This window comes from Narcine bancroftii, chromosome 7 (assembly GCF_036971445.1).
Source record: "Narcine bancroftii isolate sNarBan1 chromosome 7, sNarBan1.hap1, whole genome shotgun sequence".
NCBI classification, from domain to species: Eukaryota; Metazoa; Chordata; class Chondrichthyes; order Torpediniformes; family Narcinidae; genus Narcine; species Narcine bancroftii.
The window spans coordinates 38,553,823-38,578,100 of record NC_091475.1 but is presented as its reverse complement, the minus strand read 5'-3'; the positions used below and the strand labels follow the sequence as shown (position 1 = coordinate 38,578,100).

Below are 24,278 nucleotides of genomic sequence, written 5' to 3'. Positions count from 1 at the left end.
AAACTCTCTAAATTCCTGCCTTTTAAGTAGCATGGAGTTTAACCTCCATCTATATGTTCTTGGTGGGATGTCCTCCAGTTCTATTGCTAATAACAGGGGTGAATGATTATATAGTAAATCTAGCTTTATATTCAATTTTCCTAACTCTCCCTTGAATATGGGCCGACAACAAAAACATATCAATCCTTGAGTATGTTTTATGCCTACTTGAATAATATGAATATTCCTTCTCTCTTGGGTGCTGCCTCCTCCATATATCCATAAATTTCATTTCCTGCATTGATTTAACCATAAATTTGGCCACTTTATTCTTTTTGCTAGTCTTTTGTCCAGTTTTATCCAATATTGGATCCAAATTAAGGTTAAAATCCCCTCCTATCAATATATTTCCTTATGTATCTACAATCTTCAAAAAATATCTTGCATAAACTTTTGATCCTCCTCATTAGGTGCATATATATTGAGCAAATTCCAAAATTCTGAATATATCTAACACTTTCATTACATACCTCCCTGCTGGATGTATTATTTCTTCCTCTATTTTGATTGGTATATTTTTATTAATTAATATAGCTACACCTCTAGCTTTTGAATTATATGATGCTGCTGCTACATGCCCAGTCTGTAATTTGTTATGTTCCAGTCTAGTTAGATGCGTTTCCTGCACAAATGCTATATCTATTTTTTTTCTTTTTTCAGTAAATTTAATAGCCTCTTCCTTTTAATTTGGTTATGAATTCCATTAATGTTTATAGTCATATAGTTCAACATGGCCATCTCATATCCTGTTTACACCTCATTTCCACTCCCTCACCACCACCATCCCCCTTTTCCCCATTTTCATCTCTCAGTTTTCCCTTTTTAAACTCAATGTATGACAACACATTTAAAACATAAAATACTCCAACAACTCCCACATCCAATATTCCCTTAACCCCAAATATCCCTCCCCTCTCTGAGTTGCCCCTTATCCCTTGTCGGGCAACCACAACTCCCCTTTCCATTTGGATTGTGAACCTGCTCGCAAGCGTCAACTGATTTTGCAGTGACGGTTATTCTTCCCCCCCCAACCCCCCCCCAGAAAACACTTTTTTTTTTACACATATAACAAAGTTCTACCTTTTTCCCCTATTTCCTTTCTTCCCCTCTCTTTCCCTTCTTTAGTTCTTTACTTATACATTGTTTTTACATCTTTATATATATTTATCACCGTTCTTCATTCTTGTTACATCTCTTCAGCTCTCCTTCTGTCCTGTAGGCATTCTGCAAATTCTCGTGCTTCCTCTGGATCCGAGAACAGTCTGTTTTGCTCTCCAGGGATAAATATTTTAAGCACAGCTGGATGTCTTAACATAAATTTATAACCTTTTTTCCATAGGTATTTTACTGTATTAAACTCCTTCCTCTTCTTTAAGAGTTCAAAACTTACATCTGGGTATAAAAATATTATTTGACCCTTGTATTCCAATGGTTTATTGTCTTCTCTAATTTTATTCCTTGCCCGCTCTAGTATATTTTCTCTTGTCGTATATCTCAAAAATTTTACTAAAATGGATCTTGGTTTTTGATGTGTCTGTGGTTTCAGAGCTAGTGTTCTGTGTGCCCTTTCTATTTCTATTCCTTCCTGCATTTCTGTCATTCCCAGGACCTTTGGGATCCATTCTTTTATAAATTCCTTCATATCTGTGCCTTCTTCATCTTCCTTTAGGCCCACTATTTTTATGTTGTTTCGCCTACTATAATTTTCCAACATATCAATTTTCTGAGCTAACAACTCTTGTGACTCTAATTTTTTTTATCACTTTCTTCCAATTTTCTTCTTGTCATTTACTTCCATTTCTACAGCCGTTTCTTGTTCTTCCACATTTTCTACGCTTTTCCCTATTTCTGTCTTGACCAGCTCTAATCTTTTCACTTTATCTTCTGTTCTTTTCATTTTTCTTTTAATTGCACTAAATTCTAATGACAACCATTCTTTTAATGCTCTCATTTGTTCTTGAAAAAAAGCTTTATCTATATTCTGTCCATCTGTTTTACCTTCTATTTCTATGTGAAGATCTTGGTCTTCTTCTTCCTCTTCTTCTGTGTCTATACCTGTGTTTGTGTCTTCTTCTCTTCTTTGTATCTGTATCTCTTCTGACTTTCCTGATGAGTTGCTTGTCTCACTTTGTTGGCCCTTTTCTTGCTTGGCCTCTTGCTGTTGGTCCTCTTCTTCTGAGCTGCTCATCTGTCGGGCCTCCTGCTGCTGCTCTTCTTTCCTTTCACTCCCTCTCTTGCTGCTCTCCTCATCTTCCTGCTGAGAGCCCTGGTGTCGGGCATCCCTCAGCTGGTTGCGCTGTGGTTGCCCGCTCCTCGGTTGAGTCCCCCTCCTGTCGGTGTTCTCCTTTTCTTAGTTTGCGCACTGCGCATTTTTGTTTGGCTCAGCGAAGCATTTTTGCAGTCCAACAGTCCAGCGGACGTGACTCCGCAGGACCAACACCAAATTCGGAGATCGGGCACTCTTCTCCACCACAGCTCCCTGTTTCTTCGTTTCTTTTATTTTCTTTCTCTTTTCTTTTCCGGTGTCTTTTCTTCTTTTTTTCCCGTTGTTTTTACTTGTTCCTTCTTGGGTGCCATTTTCTTTCTTTTCTCTAGAACTTTATCTTTTATTTCTTATATTTTGTATTTATTGAACTTTGTCTTTTCTTCTTTACTGGAGAGCGCAGGTATTACCCTACCGGCCACTACTCCATCACGTGACTCCTCCCTATGGTTCATTGTTCATTCAGAAATCTGATGGCAGAGGAGAAGAAGCTGTCCTTGTGCTGTAGGGTGCTCATCTTAAGGCTCCCATTACCACTTTTGCAATGTAGCAGGGTGAAGAAGGTCCTTGAAGATAGAGACTGCTTTCTTACTTTGAACATTTTATTTTAATTTTCATAGACTCGTCAAACAAACGTTATAATCTTTTTTAACATACAGAGTCTGTATTTATCCTCTCCACCCCCTTGATAGCAGAACAAAAAAGAAACCATATATTCCCTCCTCCCAATTTATCTTTACCCCCCCCTTCCGGGCACCAATAACCAAACTATTTGTGTCCATCCCCCTGCTATTTTGAGGCATACCTAATGTACCCTTCTATCACTTGTATCTCACTCCCTTTCCTTGAGCTTCCCGTATTCATTTTTCTAATATACATTCATCTTTAAACATGAACATTATGAAAAAAAAACCACATATCCCCCTCTTATTCCTCACAATTACAATATTTACAGTCCATCTTTCCCCTGATTCCCTCTTTCCACGTTATTTAATTTGCATTTAATACTGAAATGGTGACAGGGTTTTTACAAAGTCCGTTGCCTCTCTTAAATCCTTAAAAAACTTTCTTCCCCTTCTGCCCTTACTATCATCAGTATTGCCAGGTGAAGGAGGATAAACTCTATTTCTTTTTGTTTAAGGCTCATTTTAACTAGGTTAAATACCCTCCTGTATTCAATAGTGCTGCGCTTATGACCGGGTAGAGCAACCCCCCCAGCCTTCTCATCCACCACTGCTGGTCATAAAATCCTCTCTATCCTGGTAGAAATGGTGCCTTACTAGGATAGAGCATGGACATTGATTTGGTCCCAGGGAGGGGCAAGAGACCGGTGGGTCCATTCTGTTCTTAGATTATTTCCAATTTGTTCCCTCCTCAGTGTATCTGGGATCCACTTTTTAATGAACTCCAACATGTCTCTTCCCTCCTTACCCTCCTTCACCCCTACAATTTTAACTGTATTCCTCCTGCTGGTGTTTTCTAAAATACCTATCTTCTCCCACTTCTTTACCCTATCTCTTTCCCACACATCCATTTTGCTCCCTCTCTTATCCAATCTTTCTTTCACTCTCAATTCTCTCTTCCATTTCAGATACCCTTTTATCAGGTTTTCCAGCCTTTCTTTGAATGCCCCTTGCCCTGCCACCAGTGTCTCCAAAGTTCTTTTTATCTGGCCACTGGCCTCCAGTATTTCTCTGGCAAAGGGCATCAAGCCTTATGCCCCCTTTATCTGACTTTCATCTCCCTGTAATATCCTTCTTTTACTCCCTTGTTCTTCTTCCACCTTGCTTTCTGACTCCACCTTGCTTTCCGACTCCAGGACATCCTGCCACACTATTTTCCCACCACATCCCTTCTGGCTGCACTGCTCCTGGAGTCCTCCAGGCCCAACACCTCAAATGCCCTCTGATTCCTCAGACCCGACCATTTCGTGCCCATCAGTTGGAGCAACCTTACCGCTGCCAACTCCACCTTGAACTGACTCCCTCGACCTTGGTTCCCTGACTTTCCTGTCCCCGATGGCGCTCCCATCACTCCCTGCATCACCATCCATTCCCTGAATTGACTCCCCTGGCCTTGGGTCCCTGACTCTCCCGCACTCGACGGCACTCCCGTTGCCGCATTCGTCACCATCTGCTCCTCTATTTGACTCCCCCGACCTCGGGTCCCCATTTCCCCACGCCCGATAGCACTCCCGTTGTCGCCTACGTCGCTGTCATTTCCTCCTCAACTAGGCCCCTGTGATCTTGGGCCTCCTCGTCTCCTATGCCTGACAGCGCTCTCGTCACTTCGGTCTTGTCCTTCCCCCGGACCCCTTGGGGCCATCCTGTCTCTCCCTCCTGGATGAGTCCCATTCCCTTGGGAAGCTTTAGGGCTCCTTTGTCTCTACCACTGCCGCCGATGTCCTGCTAGGGCCCGGGTCAACCTCTCCACCACGTCTCTTCCTCTGTCCTAACTCTTCATTCTTTTTCCCATCTTTTATCTTTCCCTTCTCACTCTTTCAATATTCATATAGTTGATTGTCATCCTTCTTTTTGGGGTCTTTTTATTTTGGTGGATCTTCTTGTATCTATCCTTCATTCTCTTTTCCTCGGAGACCTCTTGGATCATCCTACAAGCCCCTCGTCACCATCTTGGATCTTTCTAAAGGCTGCTTTAAGACACTGCCTCTTGTTGATGACTTCAATACAGTTACGACTGATGCCCATGATAGCACTGGCCAAATTCATTGCCATAAAATTGCAAAGGTTAGTGCACAGAAAGAGGTCATTTGAAGACACGTCTTCTATTTCTGTGGAAGAGCAATCTAACTAGTTTTATTGTTCTGTCTTCTTCCATTGCCCTGGATATATATTTTTACATTTTAAGTACCAATAAAATTTCCTTCTGATTGCTGTGATTGACTCTGCTTCCATGACTTTCCAGGCAGTTCAATCCAAATTCTGGAATAAGTTACACACTGCATGAAGAAAAGATTATCCTTGTGCCACTTTGATTTTTGCCAGTTGCTGTCATGTATAAACTTTGGTTCTTGGCCCTTCTGGCAGTGGAAACATTCTCTCTGACTAGTCTGCCTTAACTCCTTTCAGCTTCCTGTGTTCAAATGAGAACAATTCTAATTTCTCTTTGTAACTGAAGCCTCCAGAAGAAAACCAGTAAACACCTTCTGCATTCTCTTTCATGTCTTTACATCACTGTGGTAGCTAGTTGTGAACATAATTATTTGTGCTCAATCCAGTCCCTTTTCAAGATTAATGATTTCCCTGCTCTTGTATTCTTTGCCTCTATTAATAAAAACCAGTATCCTGTATATCTTTTTTATTTGTGACATTAAAACAATAAGTCATAGGAGTAGAAATAGGCTATTCAGCCTATCGAGTCTGCTGTCATTTAATCATGAGTTGATCCATTTTTCCATGCAGCCCCACTGCCTGGCCTTCTCCCCATAATCTTTCATGCCCTGGCTAATCAAGAACCTATCAATACACCCAATGACCTGTGGCAACAAATTCGACAGATTTATCACCATCTGGCTAAAGAAATTTCTCCACATTTCTGTTCTAAGCAGACACCATTCAATCTTGAATTTGTCCTTGACTCTCCCACCATAGGAAACAACTTTTTCACATCAACTCTGCCCACACCTATCAACATTCAAAATGTTTCAGTGAGATTCCCCCTCATTCTCCTAAATTCCAATGAGAATAGGCCAAGAGCTGTTAAAAACTCCTTATATGATAACCCTTTCATTCCTGAATTATCCTTCTTAACCTCCACTGAACCCCCTCCAAAGTCAGCACATCTTTTCTTAAACGAGGAACCCAAAACTGCTCATAGTACTTCAAAGTGAGTTCTCACCAGTGCCTTATAAAGCCCCAACATCACATCCCTGCTTTTGTATTCTATTCCTCTTGGAATCAATACATTTTCTTTCTTCACCATCAACTCAACATGCAAGTTTACCTTCAGGCTATCCTGCACGGTGACTCCCAGATTCCTTTGCATTTGGGTATTTTCCGTTTTCTTCCCATTTAGAAAATAGTCTGCCTGTTTAATTTTTCTACCAAAGTCCTTGACCCTATACTTTCTGACATTGTATTTAATTTGCAATTTCTCTGCCCCGTCTCCTAATCTGTCCAAGTCCTTCAGCAGCCACCCTGGTTCCTCAACACTATCTGCTCTTCCACCTACCTTTGTATAATCTGAAAATTCTGCAGCAAAGCCATTCATTCCAAAATCTACATTATTAATATACAAAATAAAAAGAAATGGCCCCACCACCGACGCCTGTGGAACACCATGAGCAACTGGCAGCTAACCAGAGTATGATCCCTGTATTCCAACTCTATGCTTCATATCAATCAGTAAATGCTCTACCCATGCTTGTATGTTTTTTGTTGTACCATAGGTTCATGTGTGGTACCTTGTCAAAGACCTTCTGATAATCCAAATACACACATCCACTGTACCTCCTTTATCTAGCTTGCTTGTCACTTAAAAAATAATCCAATAGATTGTCAAGCAAGATTTTCCATTAAGGCTTTGGCTGAATTTGTCATGTCCCTCAAGTACTCCATAATCTCGTCCTTGACAATCAACTCCAACATAGCCTCCCTCCCTTCTTGAATAGTGGGGTAACATTTGCTATTATTTGCTAGCCTACTTTCATACTTAGTCTTTTCCCTTCTTATGAGTTTTTTAATGACCTTCTGCAAGTTTTAAAATACTTCCCATTGCTCTATCTTCCCACTAATTTTTGCTTCCTTGTATGCTCTCTCTTCATTTTTACTTCCCTTGTCAGCCACAGTTGTGACATTTTTCCATTCAGATATTTTCTCTTATTTGGTATGTATTTATCTTGCTCCTTCTACATTTCTTGTAGAAACTCCATCCATTTCTGTTCAGCCGCCTTTACTAGTCATGCCCCCTTCCCATCTACTTTGGCCACTTCCTCTCGTGGTGCTGTAATTCCCTTTACTCCACTGAAATACAGACAGTCCTGGGTTAAAAACTAGTTCCGTTGCCCATGTCTGCCTTTCACTTTAATTTGTATTTAAGTCGGAACAAGTACCTACGGTCTTAATTTAGCGTCAGTTAGCCAAATATTTATCTTAGTATATAGCATATTTAGTATATATTTTACCTTTCTATGCATGCAAAACACTTAAGAAACATTTCAAAACACACTACAACATCTTAAACATAATAATACAGTACATAATTGGATGATGTAGGAGAAGATGATGGAGAGATGGCTAACGTTGGAGAGGATGGACCTGGTACTGGAGGGTCAGAGTTTGATTTTTCCCATGTGAAACTTGGAGGTGAAATCTGCTGCAAAGAAGCATCTGTTCATTTCTAGCTGCCTTTAACCCAAGGAGGGAGTTTAAAAAGTCACCAAAATGTTGGTTCATGAGTGACTTGTAAACCAGACAAAATAAGAGTACACACAGTTAATATGTTCCAAGCAAGTTCAATGTGCTATGGAAAACCACATTGTTCAATGCACTTTATTCCAGTGCTATAACAAGGATATATAAAACTGATTGTTATTGGCAGTAAGTGAACTGTGGCGGTGTGAGCAGTGGAAGAAACACAGCCACAACGTTGAGGGTTGTTAGCGACTGTTTTTATTCAAATTCAGCGCGCCCCTTTAAGGGCAGCATAAACTTAGTCTCCTCATGCATTGTGACATTATAACTGCTGCCCAGGATGCACGCTGGAAGGGATGCTGGAGTCAGAGAGAAACCTCTGACGACGCCATTTCCCCATGGCTGCCCCGCCATGTGGCGATGCAAGTGGGGCTGGTTCACCATGAGGATGTGCGCTGCCACACAACCGCACCCCCAGAACCATCTACGCGTCCTGTCGCTTTGATGGCCGGCCCCAGCGCTTGGGCGCGACCGTCTGCACCGGTTGTGATAAGTCCAGATGGGCCGCCTTCAGGTGGTCCACTGTAAAAAGTTCCTCTCTCCCCCCAATGTCCAGGATGAAGGTTCCGCCAGACTGGTATGGTGGAAGACTTTGTATGGCTCCTTGTACAGTCCCTGGAGCAGTGCACCTTGTGGTCCCCTCCGCACGAAAATGAACTGGGCTCCTTGGGGAGCTTGAGTCGAGCTCCTTGGGGAGATGAAATGGTTGGGTGGTGGGGGTGGAGGAGCTAGGGAGGCCAGTGTCCTGCGTAGGTCCGCCAGCAGGTTTTTGTCGGTGGCCATGGTGTCAGGGTCTGGGCCAAAAAACTCACCCATCAAGGAACGAGGTGCATCATAGACCATCTCCGCTGCTGAAGACTGCAGGTCCTCCTTGGGTGCCTTCATAATCCCAAGGAGGACCCAGGGTAGTTCATCCTCCCAGACTGGTCCGGGGATCTTGGCCATAAGTGATACCTTCAGGTGCCTGTGGACTGAGGAACCTCTCCACCAACCCGTGGGACTGCGGGTGGTATGCTGTGGTGTGGTGGAGGTTGACCCCCCCCCCCCAGGAGCTTTGCCATCTGAGTCCACAGGGCAGATGTGAACTACGCCCCTCTGTCGCTAGTGAGGTGCACCAGGACTTTGAAATGGGCGATCCATTGGCTGACCAGAGTCCTGGCGCTTGTCTCCGCGGAGGCCTCCTTAATCGGGGCGGCCTCCGGCCTCCTTGTGGCCCAATCCACCAGCGTGAAGAGGTAACGAGCCTCGTTGGACACTGGCAGGGGCCCGACGACATCAACATGGATGTGTTGGAATCTGCGAAATGCCGGGTCAAAGTTCTGGATGGGGACTCGCGTGTGTCGCTGGACCTTGGAGGTCTGGCACCTGGTACAGTTCCTGGCCAGTTCCGCCACCTCCTTCTTCAGCCCGTGCCACACAAACCGCTCCGCGACCATCCGCACGGTTGTCTTTACTGCTGGGTGAGCGAGGTCGTGGATCAAACTGAAGTCCTTCGCCCTCCAGTGCGGCTGGACAACCGGGCGTGGCGTGCCCATTGAGACGTCGCAGAACAATGTGTCCGGGCTGCTGGGCATCCTTGAGTTTGAGGTCTCCGCATCATTCCTCTGTGCCTGAGCCAGTTGCTCATAATCCAGGCCGGGCGCGAGAGTGTTGATGGCTGGACGGGAGAGTGCATCCGCCACTACATTGTCCTTGCCGGCCCTGTGTCGGATGTCGGTCGTGAACTCAGACATGTACGAGAGGTGGTGCTGCTGTCTGTCGGACCACGGATCCTTGGCTATCACCAGTGCTTGAGTGAGGGGCTTGTGATCTGTGAACGCTGTGAATGGCCTGCCCTCGAGGAAGTAGCGGAAATGGCAGATGGCCAAATACAGCGCTAGGAGCTCCCGGTCAAAGGAGCTGTATTTTAGCTCTGGCGGGCACAGCTGTTTGCTGAAAAAGGCCAGCGGGTGCCATTGTCCATCGAGCCACTGTTCCAGAACCCCCCCCACTGCTGTAGCTGAGGCGTCCACAGAGACCACCATATCCACCTCTAGCCGCGGATGCACCGGCAGCATGGCGCTGGTTAGAGCCTCTTTTGTTGCGATGAAAGCCCTGTCCACCTCTGACCACGATAAAGTCTTTTCTTTGGTGAACAATGGGCGCATGGTGCACGCGGCTCTGGGGGTGAAACAATGGTAAAAGTTCACCATCCCCGCGAACACTTGGAGGCCTTTCAGGGTGGAGGGTTTGGGGAATCGTTGAACAGCCACAACCTTCTCTGGTGCCGGCGTGGCCCCAGCCGCCTAAGTGGTGTTCCCCAGGAACTGGAGGGACTCCTTGCCGAACTGGCATTTGGCCGTGTTGACCGTGAGGTTGAAGTCCGCCAGCCAGGCAAAGAGTATGTGGAGGTGAGCTTTGTGATCGTCACGGTTGCAACTGGCAATGAGAATATCGTCCAGGTAAATGAACACAAAGTCCAGGCCTTTTCCAACTGCGTCCATGAGGTGCTGGAACGTTTGTCCCACGGTCTTTAGACCGAAGGGCATACGCAAGATCTCGAAGAGGCCAAAAGAGGTGATAATGGCTATTTTACCCACGTTGTCTGGATGCACCAGGATCTGATGGTATCCCCGCACGAAGTCCACTTTGGAGAAAACCCGTGTGCCGTGAAGGTTGGCGGAGAAGTCCTGTATGTGGGGCACCGGGTACCTGTCGGGGGTGGTTGAGTCATTCAACTGACGTTAGTCCCCGCACGGTATCCAACCCCCAGATGATTTTGGGACCATAAGGAGCGGCGATGCCCAGATGCTGTCCGAGCGCCAGATGATTCCCAGTACCTGGAGAACTCCTCCTTTGTCTGCTGGAGCTTCTCGGGTGGCAGCTGTCTGGGTCTAGCATGCAGCGGGGGGCCCTTTGTGATGATGTGATGGAAGGACCCCATGCTGGGGCAGGACGATGTTGATCCGTGGCTCTAAGATGGTGGGGAATTTGTGGAGGATCTCATCTAACTCATCCTTGGCGGGCTTGTGCTGTGTCCAGTTGGGTGGAGTGGAACATTAGGGCGTTGACCAGCCTTTTGCCCTTCATGTTAACCAGTAGGCCATGAGCTCTGAGGAAGTCGCCCCCTAACAGCGCGTTGCCCACGGATGCTAGGATGAACCTCCAATGGAACTTTTCCTTCCCGATCTGGATCTGTGCCCTGCGGGTTCCGTAGGTCCTGATGATGGAGCCATTGGCCGCCTGCAGAGTTGGACCTGGAGATCGGGTGTGAGTCTCTAATGCTGTGGGGGGAAGGACGCTGAGCTCAGCCCTCGTATCCACCAGGAATCAGTGGCCGGTGGATCTGTCCGTCATATGAAGGAGGCCATTTGTGTGGCCAGCCGTCGCAGCCATCAACGGCGGCTGGCCTGTTTGATTCCCTGAAACCCGTAGGGCTGGCAGCACTTACGGGCTTGAGCTCCCCAGTGCTGGTGTTAGAAACACCAGGTTGACTGTCCCCTCTCTGGCTTGGTCTTGGTAGCGGCTTGTGGTCGGCTGGCTCCTGGTCATGCCACCTGGTTGAGGGCTGCCTCGTTCTCCCTCTTCATGCACCAGAGGGCATCTGCACGGGCTGCTGCTCTCCTCGGGTTCGAGACGTCTTCATCTGTGAGGAGCAGCTGGATGTCCTCTGGCATCTGTTCCAGGAATATCTGGCGGAAAAGAAAACAAGGCTTGTGGTCTTCCGCCAGGGTCAGCATTTCATCCATCAACACCGTCGGACTACGGTCCCCAAGCCCATCTAGGTGAAGGAGCCTGGAAGCCTGTTGCTGGGGAGTTAGCCTGAAAGTTCCAAGCAGCAGGTCTTTGAGGGCTGTGTACTTGCCCATAGCCAGGGGATGGTGGTGGATGATGTCGTCCACCCTCGCTGCCGTATCTTGGTCCAGAACGCTCACGACATGATAGAACGTTGTGGTGTCTAAGGAGATGTTGTGGAGTTGAAATTGTGCTTCCGCCTGCCTGAACCATGTTCTCGGTCGGTGGGTCCAAAAGGGGGGAATCTTGATGGAAGCAGTGTTAACCGCTGCTGAATCCATGGTGTTTTGAGTCCAGAAAAATGTCTGGGCTCGTCGGGGTCACCACTGTGGCGGTGTGAGCAGTAGAAGAAACATAGCCACCACGTTGAGGGTCGTTAACAACTGTTTTTATTCAAATTCAGCACGCCCTTATAAGGCAGCAAGAACTCAGTCACCTGGTGCATTGTGACGTCATAATTGCTGCCTACGGTGCGTGCGGGAAGGGATGCTGGAGTCAGAGGGAGATCTCTGTCGACGCCATTTCCCCATGGCTGCCCCACTTCATGGCCATACAAGCGGGGCCGGTTCGCAATGAGGATGTGTGCCACCACAGAACTTCATTTATTTAAGAAAATATTTGTCTAATGTAGTTTACCCGTAATGCATTTTTCAGTGAGCTGCTTCAATGACTATCAACCAGTAGCACTCACATCTGCTGTCATGAAATGCTTTGGAAATTGGTCATGGCCAGAATTAACTGGCACCTAAGTAAAGATATGGATCCAGTGCAATTTACCCAACATCACATTCACTCCACAGCAGATGCAATCTCACTGGCTCTCCACTCAGCTCTTGATCATCTGGTCAATAGCAACACGTACATTAGGCTACTCTACATTGACTACAGCTCAGCTTTCAATAACATCATACCCTCAGTGCTGGTCAACAAACTCCAAAACCTAGCCCTCTGCAACTGGATCCTCAACTTGCTCATCAGTAGACCACAGTCAATACAAATTGGAAACGTGTCCTCCTCACTGATGATCAACAAAGGCGCACCTCAAGAATACAAGCTTAGCCTACTGCTCTGCTCGCTCTACCCCCATGACTATATGGTTAGGTGCAATTCAAATGCCATCTACAAATTTGCCGATGATACCATGATCGTTGGCAGACTCACAGACAGCAATGATGAACCATACAGGAGCGAGGTAGATCAGCTAGTTGAGTGGTTTCACAACAACAACCTTGCACTCAACTTTTGAAAAACCAAAGAGCTAATAGAGGAATTCAGGAAGGGAAAGTCAGAGAGGGGTCAGTAGTGGAAAAGGATAAGAACTTCAAGTTCCTAGGTGTCACATCTCTTAAGAACAGTCCCGGGGCCTTCATTTCGATGCATTAGTGAGGAGTTTAATATGTCACCAAGACTCTTACAAATTTCTACAGATGTACCTTGGAGAGCATTCTGAATGGTTACATCACTGTGGAATAGAGACGCCAATGTACAGGGCAGGAAAAAAAACTAGAGAATTGTGAATTTGGCAGTGTCTTAAGAAAGCAGCCTCTATCTTCAAGGACCTTCAATACCCTGGCCACGCCCTCTTTGCACTGCTGCCATTGGGAAGGAGGTACAGAAACCTGAACATAATCACTCAGTGGCACAAGGATAGCTTCTTCCCCTCTGCATCAGATTTCTGAATGGACAAATGAACCACAGACACTATCTCACTTTTTAAAAAAATGTTTGCACTGATTTATTTATTTTTAAAATGTAATTTCTAGCAATGTTTGCATAGAAATGCTACTGTAAAATAACAAATGCTGTGACATGTTCATGACAATAAATTCTGATTCCTTCTAATGATTTAATGTTATTCTTACCAACATAGCCACTCCATCCCCTTTGCTTACCTGCCTAACCTTTCAATACATTGTGTATCCTTGGACATTGAGTTTCCAATGACATCCATCCTTTAGTCACGACCTCTGATGGCCACATCATACCTGCCAATCTGTAGCTGTACAGTACTACAAGGTCATCCACTTTATTTCTTGTCCTGCATGCATTTAAATACAAAACTTTTAGCGCTATTACATTCCATTTCACCTAGTGGTTGCAATTTTGCCCTATTTCTACTGAACATTCAATACATATTTTCTTCCAGATATCTCTGTGATCTTGTGCCCATGGTACCCTCTTGTTTATAGTAAAAAGTGAAAGTCTGAAGACACCATGGTTGAAGTAAAAACACAATGCTGGAGAAACTCAGTAGGTTAATCAGTGTCCTTTATATAGCAAAGATAAAAATACATAACTGACTTTTCGGACTTGAGCCCATCAACAAGGTATCATACCTTGTCGGTTATGTATTTTTATCTTTGCTATATAAAGGACACTGTTTGACTTGCTGAATTTCTCCAGCGTTGTGTTTTTACCCTCTTGTTCATGCTGTCTCTCCTCATTCTTCCCACTGAATCGTATTATTTTGCAATTTTGCAATTCTCTGCCAGATATCTAACAGCCTATTTATATCCTCTTGAAGTTTATTAATGATCACTTCATGGTTCAGGAAGCTCCCAAGTTTTATGTTATTTACAAATTTAGGAATTATGACCTGAATGTTCATCGTATAAAGAAAAGTAGTATTACTTACTGCTGGGGATCCCCATGATTCATTCCAGCACAACACAACCCTTTACTCCCACCAGTGTGGAAAACAGCAATGCACTCTTTTACTTTGAGCCACTTGTTCTACATAATCACAGTTAGCAGAAGGAGACTATTTTTGAACATTGAGACCATGCCAGCTAGCTGCAGAGCAATCCAGTCAGTTCTAATCTCTGCTCTGTTAGAAGTTTATTTATTTCAAATTCACTATAATATTCTTCTGGGATCCTTAATAGTCTGCCTTCACCGTTGTCATCAACAGCAACTTCCAATTAATTTTACTGCATGCTATGTAACTAGAAAAAACATCTGCTTGAATATCCATTACCATTTGCCTTGAATATACAGTATGTTTCTTTGTCATTACATTATCAGTTAATCGAAAAGGCTATTCTTTGTACACCTCCATCAAATTTATCCTCAACTTACCCAAAGATGAAGTAGTTAGGTCATTTTGATAGTAAGAAGAGAAAGGTAACATCACTTAGAAAATGTGAGCTTCCATGAGGCAGAAGAAGAAATAGATATATTTGAGTACAAATGCTCCAACCAGTAAAACTTGTTCCACAGATTGGCAAAGCCATTAAGCCTTCCATGTGCTACCACTGCCATCTTAACCACTACTGATAATGCTACTGTAAAATACATGTTAAGTTTTCCAGCCTTCCCTCCTGGTTTTAAGTATATCACAACCTTGACTAATAACTTAATATTTCTGTATAATATTTACTGCAGACACAGTATATTCTTACCTGAAGGCTCAAGTTATACAGAAGGATAGATCTACACATATTGGCAGAGTAACAATTTAATGCACATTCAAAATCAGTACTTCTTTGGAGGTAAACAAGATAATCTACAGATGCTGGGGTCTAGTGCAGTACACAAAAGTGCTGGAAAAACTCATCAGGTCACATAGCATCCATAGGATGCAAAAGGAGGTCTGTGTTTTGGACCTGAGTCCTTCATTAGGAGTGTTGAAAATAAAGCAGGTGCCTGAATAAAACTGTGGGAGAGGAGTGGGAAAGGGAAGAGCACAAGCTGACAGATAAGAGGTAATAGATAGATAAATGTGGGAGGGTAGAAGAGAAAGAAGCTGAGAATTGATAAGGGGAGAGGATAGAGGGCTAAGCTCTGATTGGAGAAGGAAGTGGGGAGCTGGAGGAAGGGAGACAGAAGGGTGAGAGAGAGAGATTAGAAGGTTAGTAGAAATTGCAGAAGGAGATATTAATGCCATCTGGTTGGAGTCTGCCGAGACAATATAAGGTGTGGTCCTTCAATATACAGGTGGCCTCAATGTGGCAGTACATGAGCCCATGGACAGACATGTCAGTTGGCAATGGTGGGTAGAATTAAAGTAGATGGCCACTTTTGCTGTTGCAGCAGACAGAGTGACGTTATTCAATGAAGCGACATCCCAGACTGTGTCCAGCACCACAATGCTGAGGAGGCCATAATGAGAGCAACCAATGCAGTAAATGACCCCTACATTTTCACAGGTGAAGTTTTGCTTCACTTGGACTTAAATAGTGGTGAAGGAGGAGATGTAAGTGCAAGTGGAGGACTTCTTGAGGTAACGGGTAGGTATCAAGGGGGTGATTGGTGGGCAGGGATAAGCAGACGAGGGAATTGCAGATGGAGTTATCCCAATGAAAAGCGGAGAGGGAAGATATGAATGGTGGTGGAATCCTGTTGGAAATGGTGGAAATTGCAGATTAATATATTGAATCCGAAGGTTGATGGGAGGTCAGTGAGGATTAGGGGAACCCTGTCATTCTTGCCTCTCATAGGAGGAAGGGGCCAGAGCAGATGTGCAGAAAATAGAGGAGATACAATTGAGGGATGAGTTGATGGTAGTAGAGAGAAAGACAAGTTTTCTGAAGAAGGGGACATCTCAGATGTTCTGGAATGGATAGAGATGAGGAATTAAAGAGAAAGGAATAAAATCCTTATAGGAGATAGGTGAAAAGAAGTGTAGACAAGGTAACTGTGGGAGTTAATTGGTTATAAAGGATGTCAATAGATCGTTTGTGTCCAAAAATGGAGACAAAAATCGAGAAAGGGAAGAGAGTTGCCAGAGATGGACCAAATGAATTTGAGGTCCAGTGGAAGTTGGCAGAAGTGGATAAAGTTGATGAGCTCATCATGGGTGCACTTGCACCCACACCTCCTCCCTCATCACAATTCAGGGCCCCAAATAGTCCTTTGAAGTGAAGCAACACTTCATTTGTGTATCCTTGGGAGTGATCTACTGCATCTGGTACTCCCTTTATAGTCTCTCTACAACAGAGAGTCTGGGTGCAGACTGGGAGATTGTTTCGCTGAGCACCTTTGTTCTGTCCACATCAATTCAGGGATCACCCAGTGCCAACCATTTCAATTCTGCATCTCACTCCCATACTCACATGTCTGTCCATGGCCTTATGTACTATCCCACCAAAACCACATGTATATTGGAGGAACAACACTTGATTTTTCTGGGTGAGCACTCTCCAAACAGATGCCATTAACAATGACCTCTGGTTTCTACTAACCTACTCTCAATTCTCCCACCTTTTCCTTTTCCCTGTGTCTTTCTCTTCTTTCTCCACCCACTCCCCCCTCTATTCATAATCATCCTTCCTCCTCTGCTTGCTGCTGTGCCCTCCCTTCCTTATCCACCTATTACCTCCTGCCTTTGGTTCCATGCTCCTCTCCTTACCCCTCCCCTCCCCACCATTTTGTTTGGGCGCCTGCCGACATTTTTCCATAGCTTGATAAAGGAATCAAGTCTGAAACGTTAGTTATCTTTATCTTTGCTATTATAAAGTACACTGTTTGACCTGCCAAATTTGGAGTATTGAGGCAGTTTTAGTCACCTAACTGCAGGAAAGATATCAATAAGATAGAAAGAGTGCAGAGAAGGATGTTGCCTGGACTTCAGGAACTGAATTACAGGGAAAGGTTAAACAGTCTATTCCCTGGAGTGTAGAAGAATGAGGGGAGATTTGATAGAGGTATCTAAAATTATGAGGGGGATAGACAGTAAATTTAGATAGGTAAGTGAGATACAATCCAGAGGACATGGGTTAAGAGTAAAAGGGGAAAAGTTTAGGGGGAACATGAGGGGGAACTTCTTCACACAGAGTGATGGGGTTGTGGAACAAGCTTCCAGCTGAAGTGATGAATGGGGGGTCAATTTTAACATTTAAGAGGAATTTGGACAAGTACATGGATGGGAGAGGTATGGAGGACTATGGACTGGGTGCAGGTCAGTGGGACAAAGCAAAAAAAATGGTTCAGCACAGACTAAAAGGGCCAAAGAGGCCTGTTTCTATGTTTCTAAGTGGGATGTGCCAAAAAGAAGTTATTGAGGGTGAATACAAGTTCTGCCAGACAAAGGATGGTGGTATTGAAGAGGGAGTGAAGGCTATTAAGGAAGAAGTGGAGAGCATTCTTTATGGGGGATGGAATTGTACAGGGACTGGATGTCCATGGTGAGAATGAGGCGGTTCAGCCCAGGGAACTGAAAATTGTTGGAGTGATGGAGATCAGTACTTCATAGGTTCTGCTATATTAAGAAATAAAACAGCAAAAGGTGGTTATGGATTCCAGACCAATGTTGAATACCAACACCTCAAAATAGATTATATTTGTCTCATTGCATCTTTACTGTGCAAAATGTAACTGCCACATTTGCTGACAAAAAAAATACAATTCAGGAATATTTAATTGATTTTGAGATATTCTGGGGGTATGCAACTAGTTCTTTAATTTGTTTGCATTGTATTGTAGGTGTACGGTTGGGGTTACAATGGGAATGGACAACTTGGATTGGGAAGTAATGGCAATCAACCTACACCCTGCAGGCTGGCAGCATTACAAGGAATACATGTGTGTCAGGTATGTTTGATTTTATAGTTGATGTGCAGTGATAGACTAAATCTTGTTTTGTTTTGTTGATAATGTTTTCATTTCTGCCAATAAATCCAGGGCATTAACTGGAGTAAAAGATAGAAAATCCTGGAAATACTCAGCATGTCAGGCGGCATCATAGAGATGAATATAAAGTTTCAGGTCTTTATGACTTTTTATTAGATCACACCAAGAAGTCATTCTGTAAAGAATAATTAAATAATCTGAAGACCTAGAAGCCCTATTTTATTTTTTAAATAGTCTTTCTACTAAAGGAAGTATATGTGTGACAACAGAGGTATGGCAGGGAGGTCATGGGTAAACTTGTGGGTATCAAAACACATTTATGCAAATCCCATTGGCTATTGCTGACTGGTACATGAGTGTTTTTGGTTCAAACTCCTGGTTCCCCCAGTCCCCTCTGCTGTTCCTTCTTTATTTTGTAATATTTTATTTATCATTTTAGATATATTTAACAGTCAACAATCATACAAAATACAAAACATCAAGAGAACCACCTCTACCCCTCCCCTCTGTATAAATCCTATTAAACAGAGAAACAACAAAAAAAAGCATCCCATTGTCAGTGCGTACAGTAAAACATTTAGAGAAACGATAATACGATAATGTTAAAATCTTTACGGAGGTTAACTGGCGAGCCATTAGCGATCATAACCCTATGTTGGTGGCAGTGAGATATCTATATGCTCTAAATAAGGCTAACAAATTTTTGAGAAGTTGTTATATCCCTTCCTGAGATTGTATGTCATCTTTTCAAGTGGGATGCAGCTATTCATCTCTGAAGACCACCTATCCATGATTAGATGGGAGTCAGACTTCCATGTTACTGCTATGCATTTCCTGGCCATACACAAGGCAATTTCTGTAAATTTAATTTGAGAATGAGTTAGCAATCTACCAACTGTGATAAAGTTCCCCAGTTCTACCTGGCTTTGCATGAAGGTGAGGCCCTTCTGGTATGATCTTTTTGACACCGTGTAGCGGCCCCTGGCCTGCGACTCAGGCCGACACAGGAAATGGCTATTGAACGCGGCAACTGGCAAAACATCATGCAGGCTGAAACACCCATTTCCATAGCCCACTGGCAGAGTGGTGAAACTGGCCAATCACCGCTGGTGGAACGCAAGGGGCCCAATTGGGGCCCAGGCATCTGAGGTACCCAATCGGCAGCCGGCCCGCTCAACCCACGACCCAGTGGTGACATGGTGGAGGTCACTATAAAAGGCAGAGCTGCCACTGAATAGACAGTGTCAAATACACTCTATTGGTGTGTGTGTCTTTCTTCTGTGGATTCGAGCTACAGCCTTAGGGCTATAACCAAGAGCTATATCCTAGCTGTAGCTGTAGTGACTGTAGTGAACCTGACTAGGTTGCACTTTGGACCCGAAGATGGAAGAGAAACCTGCGATTAACGCCGTAGTGTTGCAGCTGACTGGCTTCTGGACGTCGCAACCACGGGTGTGGTTCCAGCAAGCCAAGATGCAGTTCGTCGTTCAATGGATCTCAGCTGATGACATGCGCTACTACCACATGGTCATCGCCCTCGATAAGGACACCGCAGCCCGCATCATTGACTCCCTCTAGCATCCCCTGGAACAAGGAAAGTATGGGGCCATCAAAGAGCTGTTAACATGCACTTTCGGGCTCTCAAAGTGCAAGTGCGCTACCCGACTTGCATATCGATGGTTTGGGGAACAGGGCTCCTCTGCCCTCATGAGCGATATGCTCACTCTCAATGATGGCCACACCTCCTGCCCGCTGTCCCAGCAGATCTTCCTGGGGAGGCTGCCCGAGGACATCCGGCTGCTCATCGCAGAGGAAGACGTTCCCAGGAACGTGGCTGCCATCGTAGACCTGCTATGGGCGGTGAAGAAGAACACCTGCACTTCACTCGAGCAGGTGATAGCACCGCGTCATCAGCGCCCGGCCAGGAAGATCATCAGCCTACCGGCTGACCACCCAAATACCACGGCCCACCGTGAGCAGTAGTTTCTATCATCGATGGTGGGATCCTGAGGCCCATTGATGCCGCTCCACCTGCATCCGGTGCACCCTTTGTTGCATTCTCTACATTGGAGAGACTGGTGTCACAGACTGGGCGATCACTTCGTTCAGTATCTCCTCTCTGCAACCACAGTGACCTCCCAGTGGAAAACTATTTCAATTCCAGTTCACACTCCTATGCTCACATGTCCATGACATTATGTACCTGACCACCCGCAGGTTGAAGGAAAAATACCTTATTTTCCATCTGGGCACCTTCCGGCCCGATGGCATGAACATTAGCTGCTTTCATTTGGAATTGCCTGGAGAATGTGGCTCCAGAGCAGGCTGCAAGTGTCTGCGAAGGGACGTTCAGGTGGCAACACTGAAGGAAGTGTTCTGCCATCTGAAAGATCTAAAGCAGTGAGAGGAGCCACAGAGCAAACGCCGGCTCTTGAGTCCGGGCAGGAGCAGCAGTCTGACAGCTCTTCTCCCTGCTCCCTGACAGCCCCCTCCTCACTTCCTGAAGCCCCCCGGTGCAGGACTACTGGGCTGGGCCAGCCGGCGGGGGAGTATGGGACGGTGTGGCCGTTCCCGAGAATCCTGACTTATCGAAAGCTCTCACCTTTTAAATTTAGCGGGATTTTGTGTGTGTGCGTAAACCCCGTAGTCCCATGCTGGGGGACTGTCAGGCAGCGGGGAGGGTAGGTGTCTGCAGCGGGGAGGGTAGGTGTCTGCAGCGGGGAGGGTAGGTGTCTGCAGCGGGGAGGGTAGGTGTCTGCAGCGGGGAGGGTAGGTGTCCTCAGTGGGGAGGGTAGGTGTCCTCAGTGGGGAGGGTAGGTGTCCACAGTGGGGAGGGTAGCTGTCACCAGCGGGGAGGGTGGCTGTCAGCGGGTCTCCAGCTGACTGTCAACAGCCTGCCCGTTGCTAGGCACCTGAAAGCTGCTAGCAGCTTTGCCTGAACTTCTTTCAGGTGCAACGGGGGATTCTTGGAGCAGGATGTTATACCTACTGAGAAGGGTTAGGTAGGTAAACCTCCTGGCCGGGTTCTCCACTTTCAGGTGTCCACCAGACAGCTGCATAGGAGTACAATAGGCTGCTTTACAGTCAGGTATTGTGGCCATCTGAAAGTGGCTATTGACTTCACTGCTTTCCATTAAACCTGCTTGCCTCTTCTTCCCCTCCCCTATTTCCTGCCTTTCCAATTCTTTTACTAACACAGCTCTGTCTTCCCCCTCCATCTCAGTGCTGCTGACCCATTCCTTCCCTTCTCCACCTATCATCTCCTGCCTTGCCACCCTTCCTTCCACTCTTTTATCCTGATGCTCACTAGAATTTTCTTATACTTTGCTGAAGGGCTCACCCAAAATGTCAGTTATGCATCTCTGCCTTTGCTACATAAAGAACGCAGTTTGTCCCACTGAGTTTCTCCAGCATTTTGTGTTTTTACTTCAACCATAGTGTCCACTTCCATGGATATTCTGGGTACTTTGCAATTCCAGATAAATTGCCCAACATGTATATTAAGAGTTTTTAAAAAAGATTTGAGGTAGTAGAATGGGCATGGTCTGGAAAATTGGAAGATAATTTGAAAATACAACAATGGTATATAGAAATGAATAAATGTATTCCATTAGAAAAAATAACATATAGTTTAAGGAATAATATTGAAATATTCGAACAAATTTGGGAGCCTTACATTAAATACAATAGCGAAAACCTACCGGGGACAATCATTACCTAAGTTAACGGAAGGAAAAGGAAATGAAAAGAATGGACTCAGTAGAATTTCTGGTGTATTTTTATTGAATGACAACATTGTCTGACTGGTTTAATGTATCCTAGATTGTATTACCTTAAATGGACAGGAGGTGGGAGGTAGGGAGGGTGGGATGGGAGGAGGGGGGGTGGGGAGAAAATGGCACTGTATATGAGTGAAAAGGAAAAAGTGTGTACCATGGTTAATGTGATTTATGGTGTGAAAAATAAAAAATTTAAAAAAAAAAAGCACAGTCTCCTGGGCAGGAGCTGTGACCTAGTCCTCCTGGGCAGGAGTGGGACCTCGGTGGAGAGGTGTTGGTGATCATTGGTGATGAATGGGGGTGGGAGTGTGTGCAAGCGAAGAAGACTGGGTCTGCATCCGGCTCCAACATTGAGAACCAGGGAGCGAAGGTGGAACAGTTTCTGCCGGAACAAGCACTCGGGAGACAGGAGCCCACTGACTCGCCAGTGAGTGTTCCACTGGCCCAGGAAGCCTCCCTGGGGATTTGAGGTAGCAGTGGGATGTGTTGGGAATCGGCAGCGGTTGGGAGGTCTCAATGATTCGTGTCGGTGTTGGTGACGTGTCGAGTTTTTTTTGGTGAGAATTAAACATTATTTTAATGCTTATAAAGCCTCTTTTTGTTTGTTCTTGTTTAAACATTGATAAAGGTGATTTGCTGTTGCTACTGGGCTGTTTTTTTTTAAATTACCAGTTATCCGAAAAATTTTGTCATCCAAAATAAGTCCAGTTCCGGACAGTTGTACTGTATCTGGAAATAATCTGGCTAGAGATTCACACAGCATTAGGCAGATTCATTGAGTTCTATAACATTTTAATAGTGTTTTCATTGGAAGGATCTTCACCACACCTAAATTATCTGTACTTAATTGTCTGTATGTTCCATCACACACCATGAGCCCAGCCAACTGCCTCACTGGCGTTGAATCGAATGTGATGCAATAACTAGAGAGTGCAAGACTGCATCCTGTAGAAGGATTTGCTTGTTATCCTCCAGAAATCCAGCATGCTTCTAGATTCTTGAATTTGTTATGTCCTTCCTGATTTTGCATGGTACTAGTTTAGGCTACATAAGTTAACATTCTCAGTCAGAGACTATGAGATCCACTGAAATGTTTCTATTTGGTAATGCTCCCATTAATATCATGGTTCCATACTTGCATTTTAAATTTCATGAGAGCACTTGGTATAATATATTTAACATGTTCTGCCTTGAAATTAATCCTGACCTTTACTGGAATGGTTGTAGAAATGATTGTGGATAAGATGTGGCATAAATCAACTAAGTAGATATTTCATATTTGGGAATCTTGGCACATGGTTTTGGAATATTTTAATTTTGGTTGTTTTCCATAAATATACATATCAAAATTTTCCAATTTCAAGAGATATACATGTTATATATAACTTTCTTCCAAAACAAAATGCAACAACATCCTCCCCCTCCCCACTCTCTTCACTTTATAAATCTGTATGCCGTCAGAAAAACATTTTTGTAATAGCTGTTTTTTAAAAATTTATATTTCAGCCCCTATATAATCCAAATATAGTTGCCATATTTTTATAAATGCAGGTGCCTAACCTTTTATCCGGAATCATTTGAATCAAACACCTGCTGTTGTTCGGAATCTTCCAGATTTTGGAATCATTTTGATTTTTATCGTCGGGAGCAGCTTGTAGCATTTAAGGCTCTTTTCGATTTATTGTCTGGTAACACCAGAACTATCCATTAGACTGAAGAGGGAACAATGCTTTCTTGAAGATGAAAGAATTGCCGACTTATGCTCAGCTATCCAGTTTTCAATATTGTTTCCAATATGGCCGTGGGAGGTGCACTTCATCAATATATCAACAGGCAATGGAAACTTAGCATTCTTCAGCTGTCATCTTCGTGAAGCAGAGAAGAAATACAGTGCTTTTGATAAGGAGCTTTTTGCCATTTAATTGTCTATTTGACACTTCCGTTATATTTTGGAGAGCAGAGATTTTACTATGTACACCGACCACAAGCCCTTAACATTGCCGTTTTCTATGGTCACAGAGCCCTGGTTAGTGTGACGACAACAGCAATTATCATTCATTTCAGAATTTTCCCAAAAATACTACATATTTCCAGAAAAGACACTGTCCCATTCTGCTCTACTTGAGGTTTTGTCTCTAGATCAAGATATTGGGTGGCAGCCCAAGAACGTGACCATGAGATGAATGCTTATTGGACTGCAATCACGAACCTGCAATTGAAGGTTGCCCAGTTTGGAATTCATGGCAATCTACTCTTATGTGATATATCAACGGGACACCCGTGCCCAGTAGTTCCAGCATCATGGAAATGTCGAGTATTCAACTCTGTGCATGGTTTCTCACATCCATCACTTAGATCGGCCATTTGTATGGTTTCTGACAGGTTCATGTGTCACGGACTGAACAAAGATGTTACACATAT

At 44.5% G+C, this 24,278-nt stretch overlaps 1 protein-coding gene across 17 annotated transcripts in view; it reads left to right on the top strand.

Annotated features, from left to right (window-relative positions):
• The window catches only part of LOC138738776 (RCC1 and BTB domain-containing protein 2-like), a 241,865-nt gene that overhangs the window by 127,242 nt on the left and 90,345 nt on the right, over positions 1–24,278 (top strand). For all 17 annotated transcript variants that reach the window (XR_011341728.1, XR_011341726.1, XR_011341732.1 and 14 more), the window contains one exon: positions 17,932–18,039. Coding sequence is in view for 9 of the 17 variants with exons in the window: in XM_069889680.1 (XP_069745781.1) it covers positions 17,932–18,039 (108 nt within the window). In the remaining 8 variants the exon portion in view is untranslated. The remainder of the gene's footprint in view (positions 1–17,931; positions 18,040–24,278) is intronic.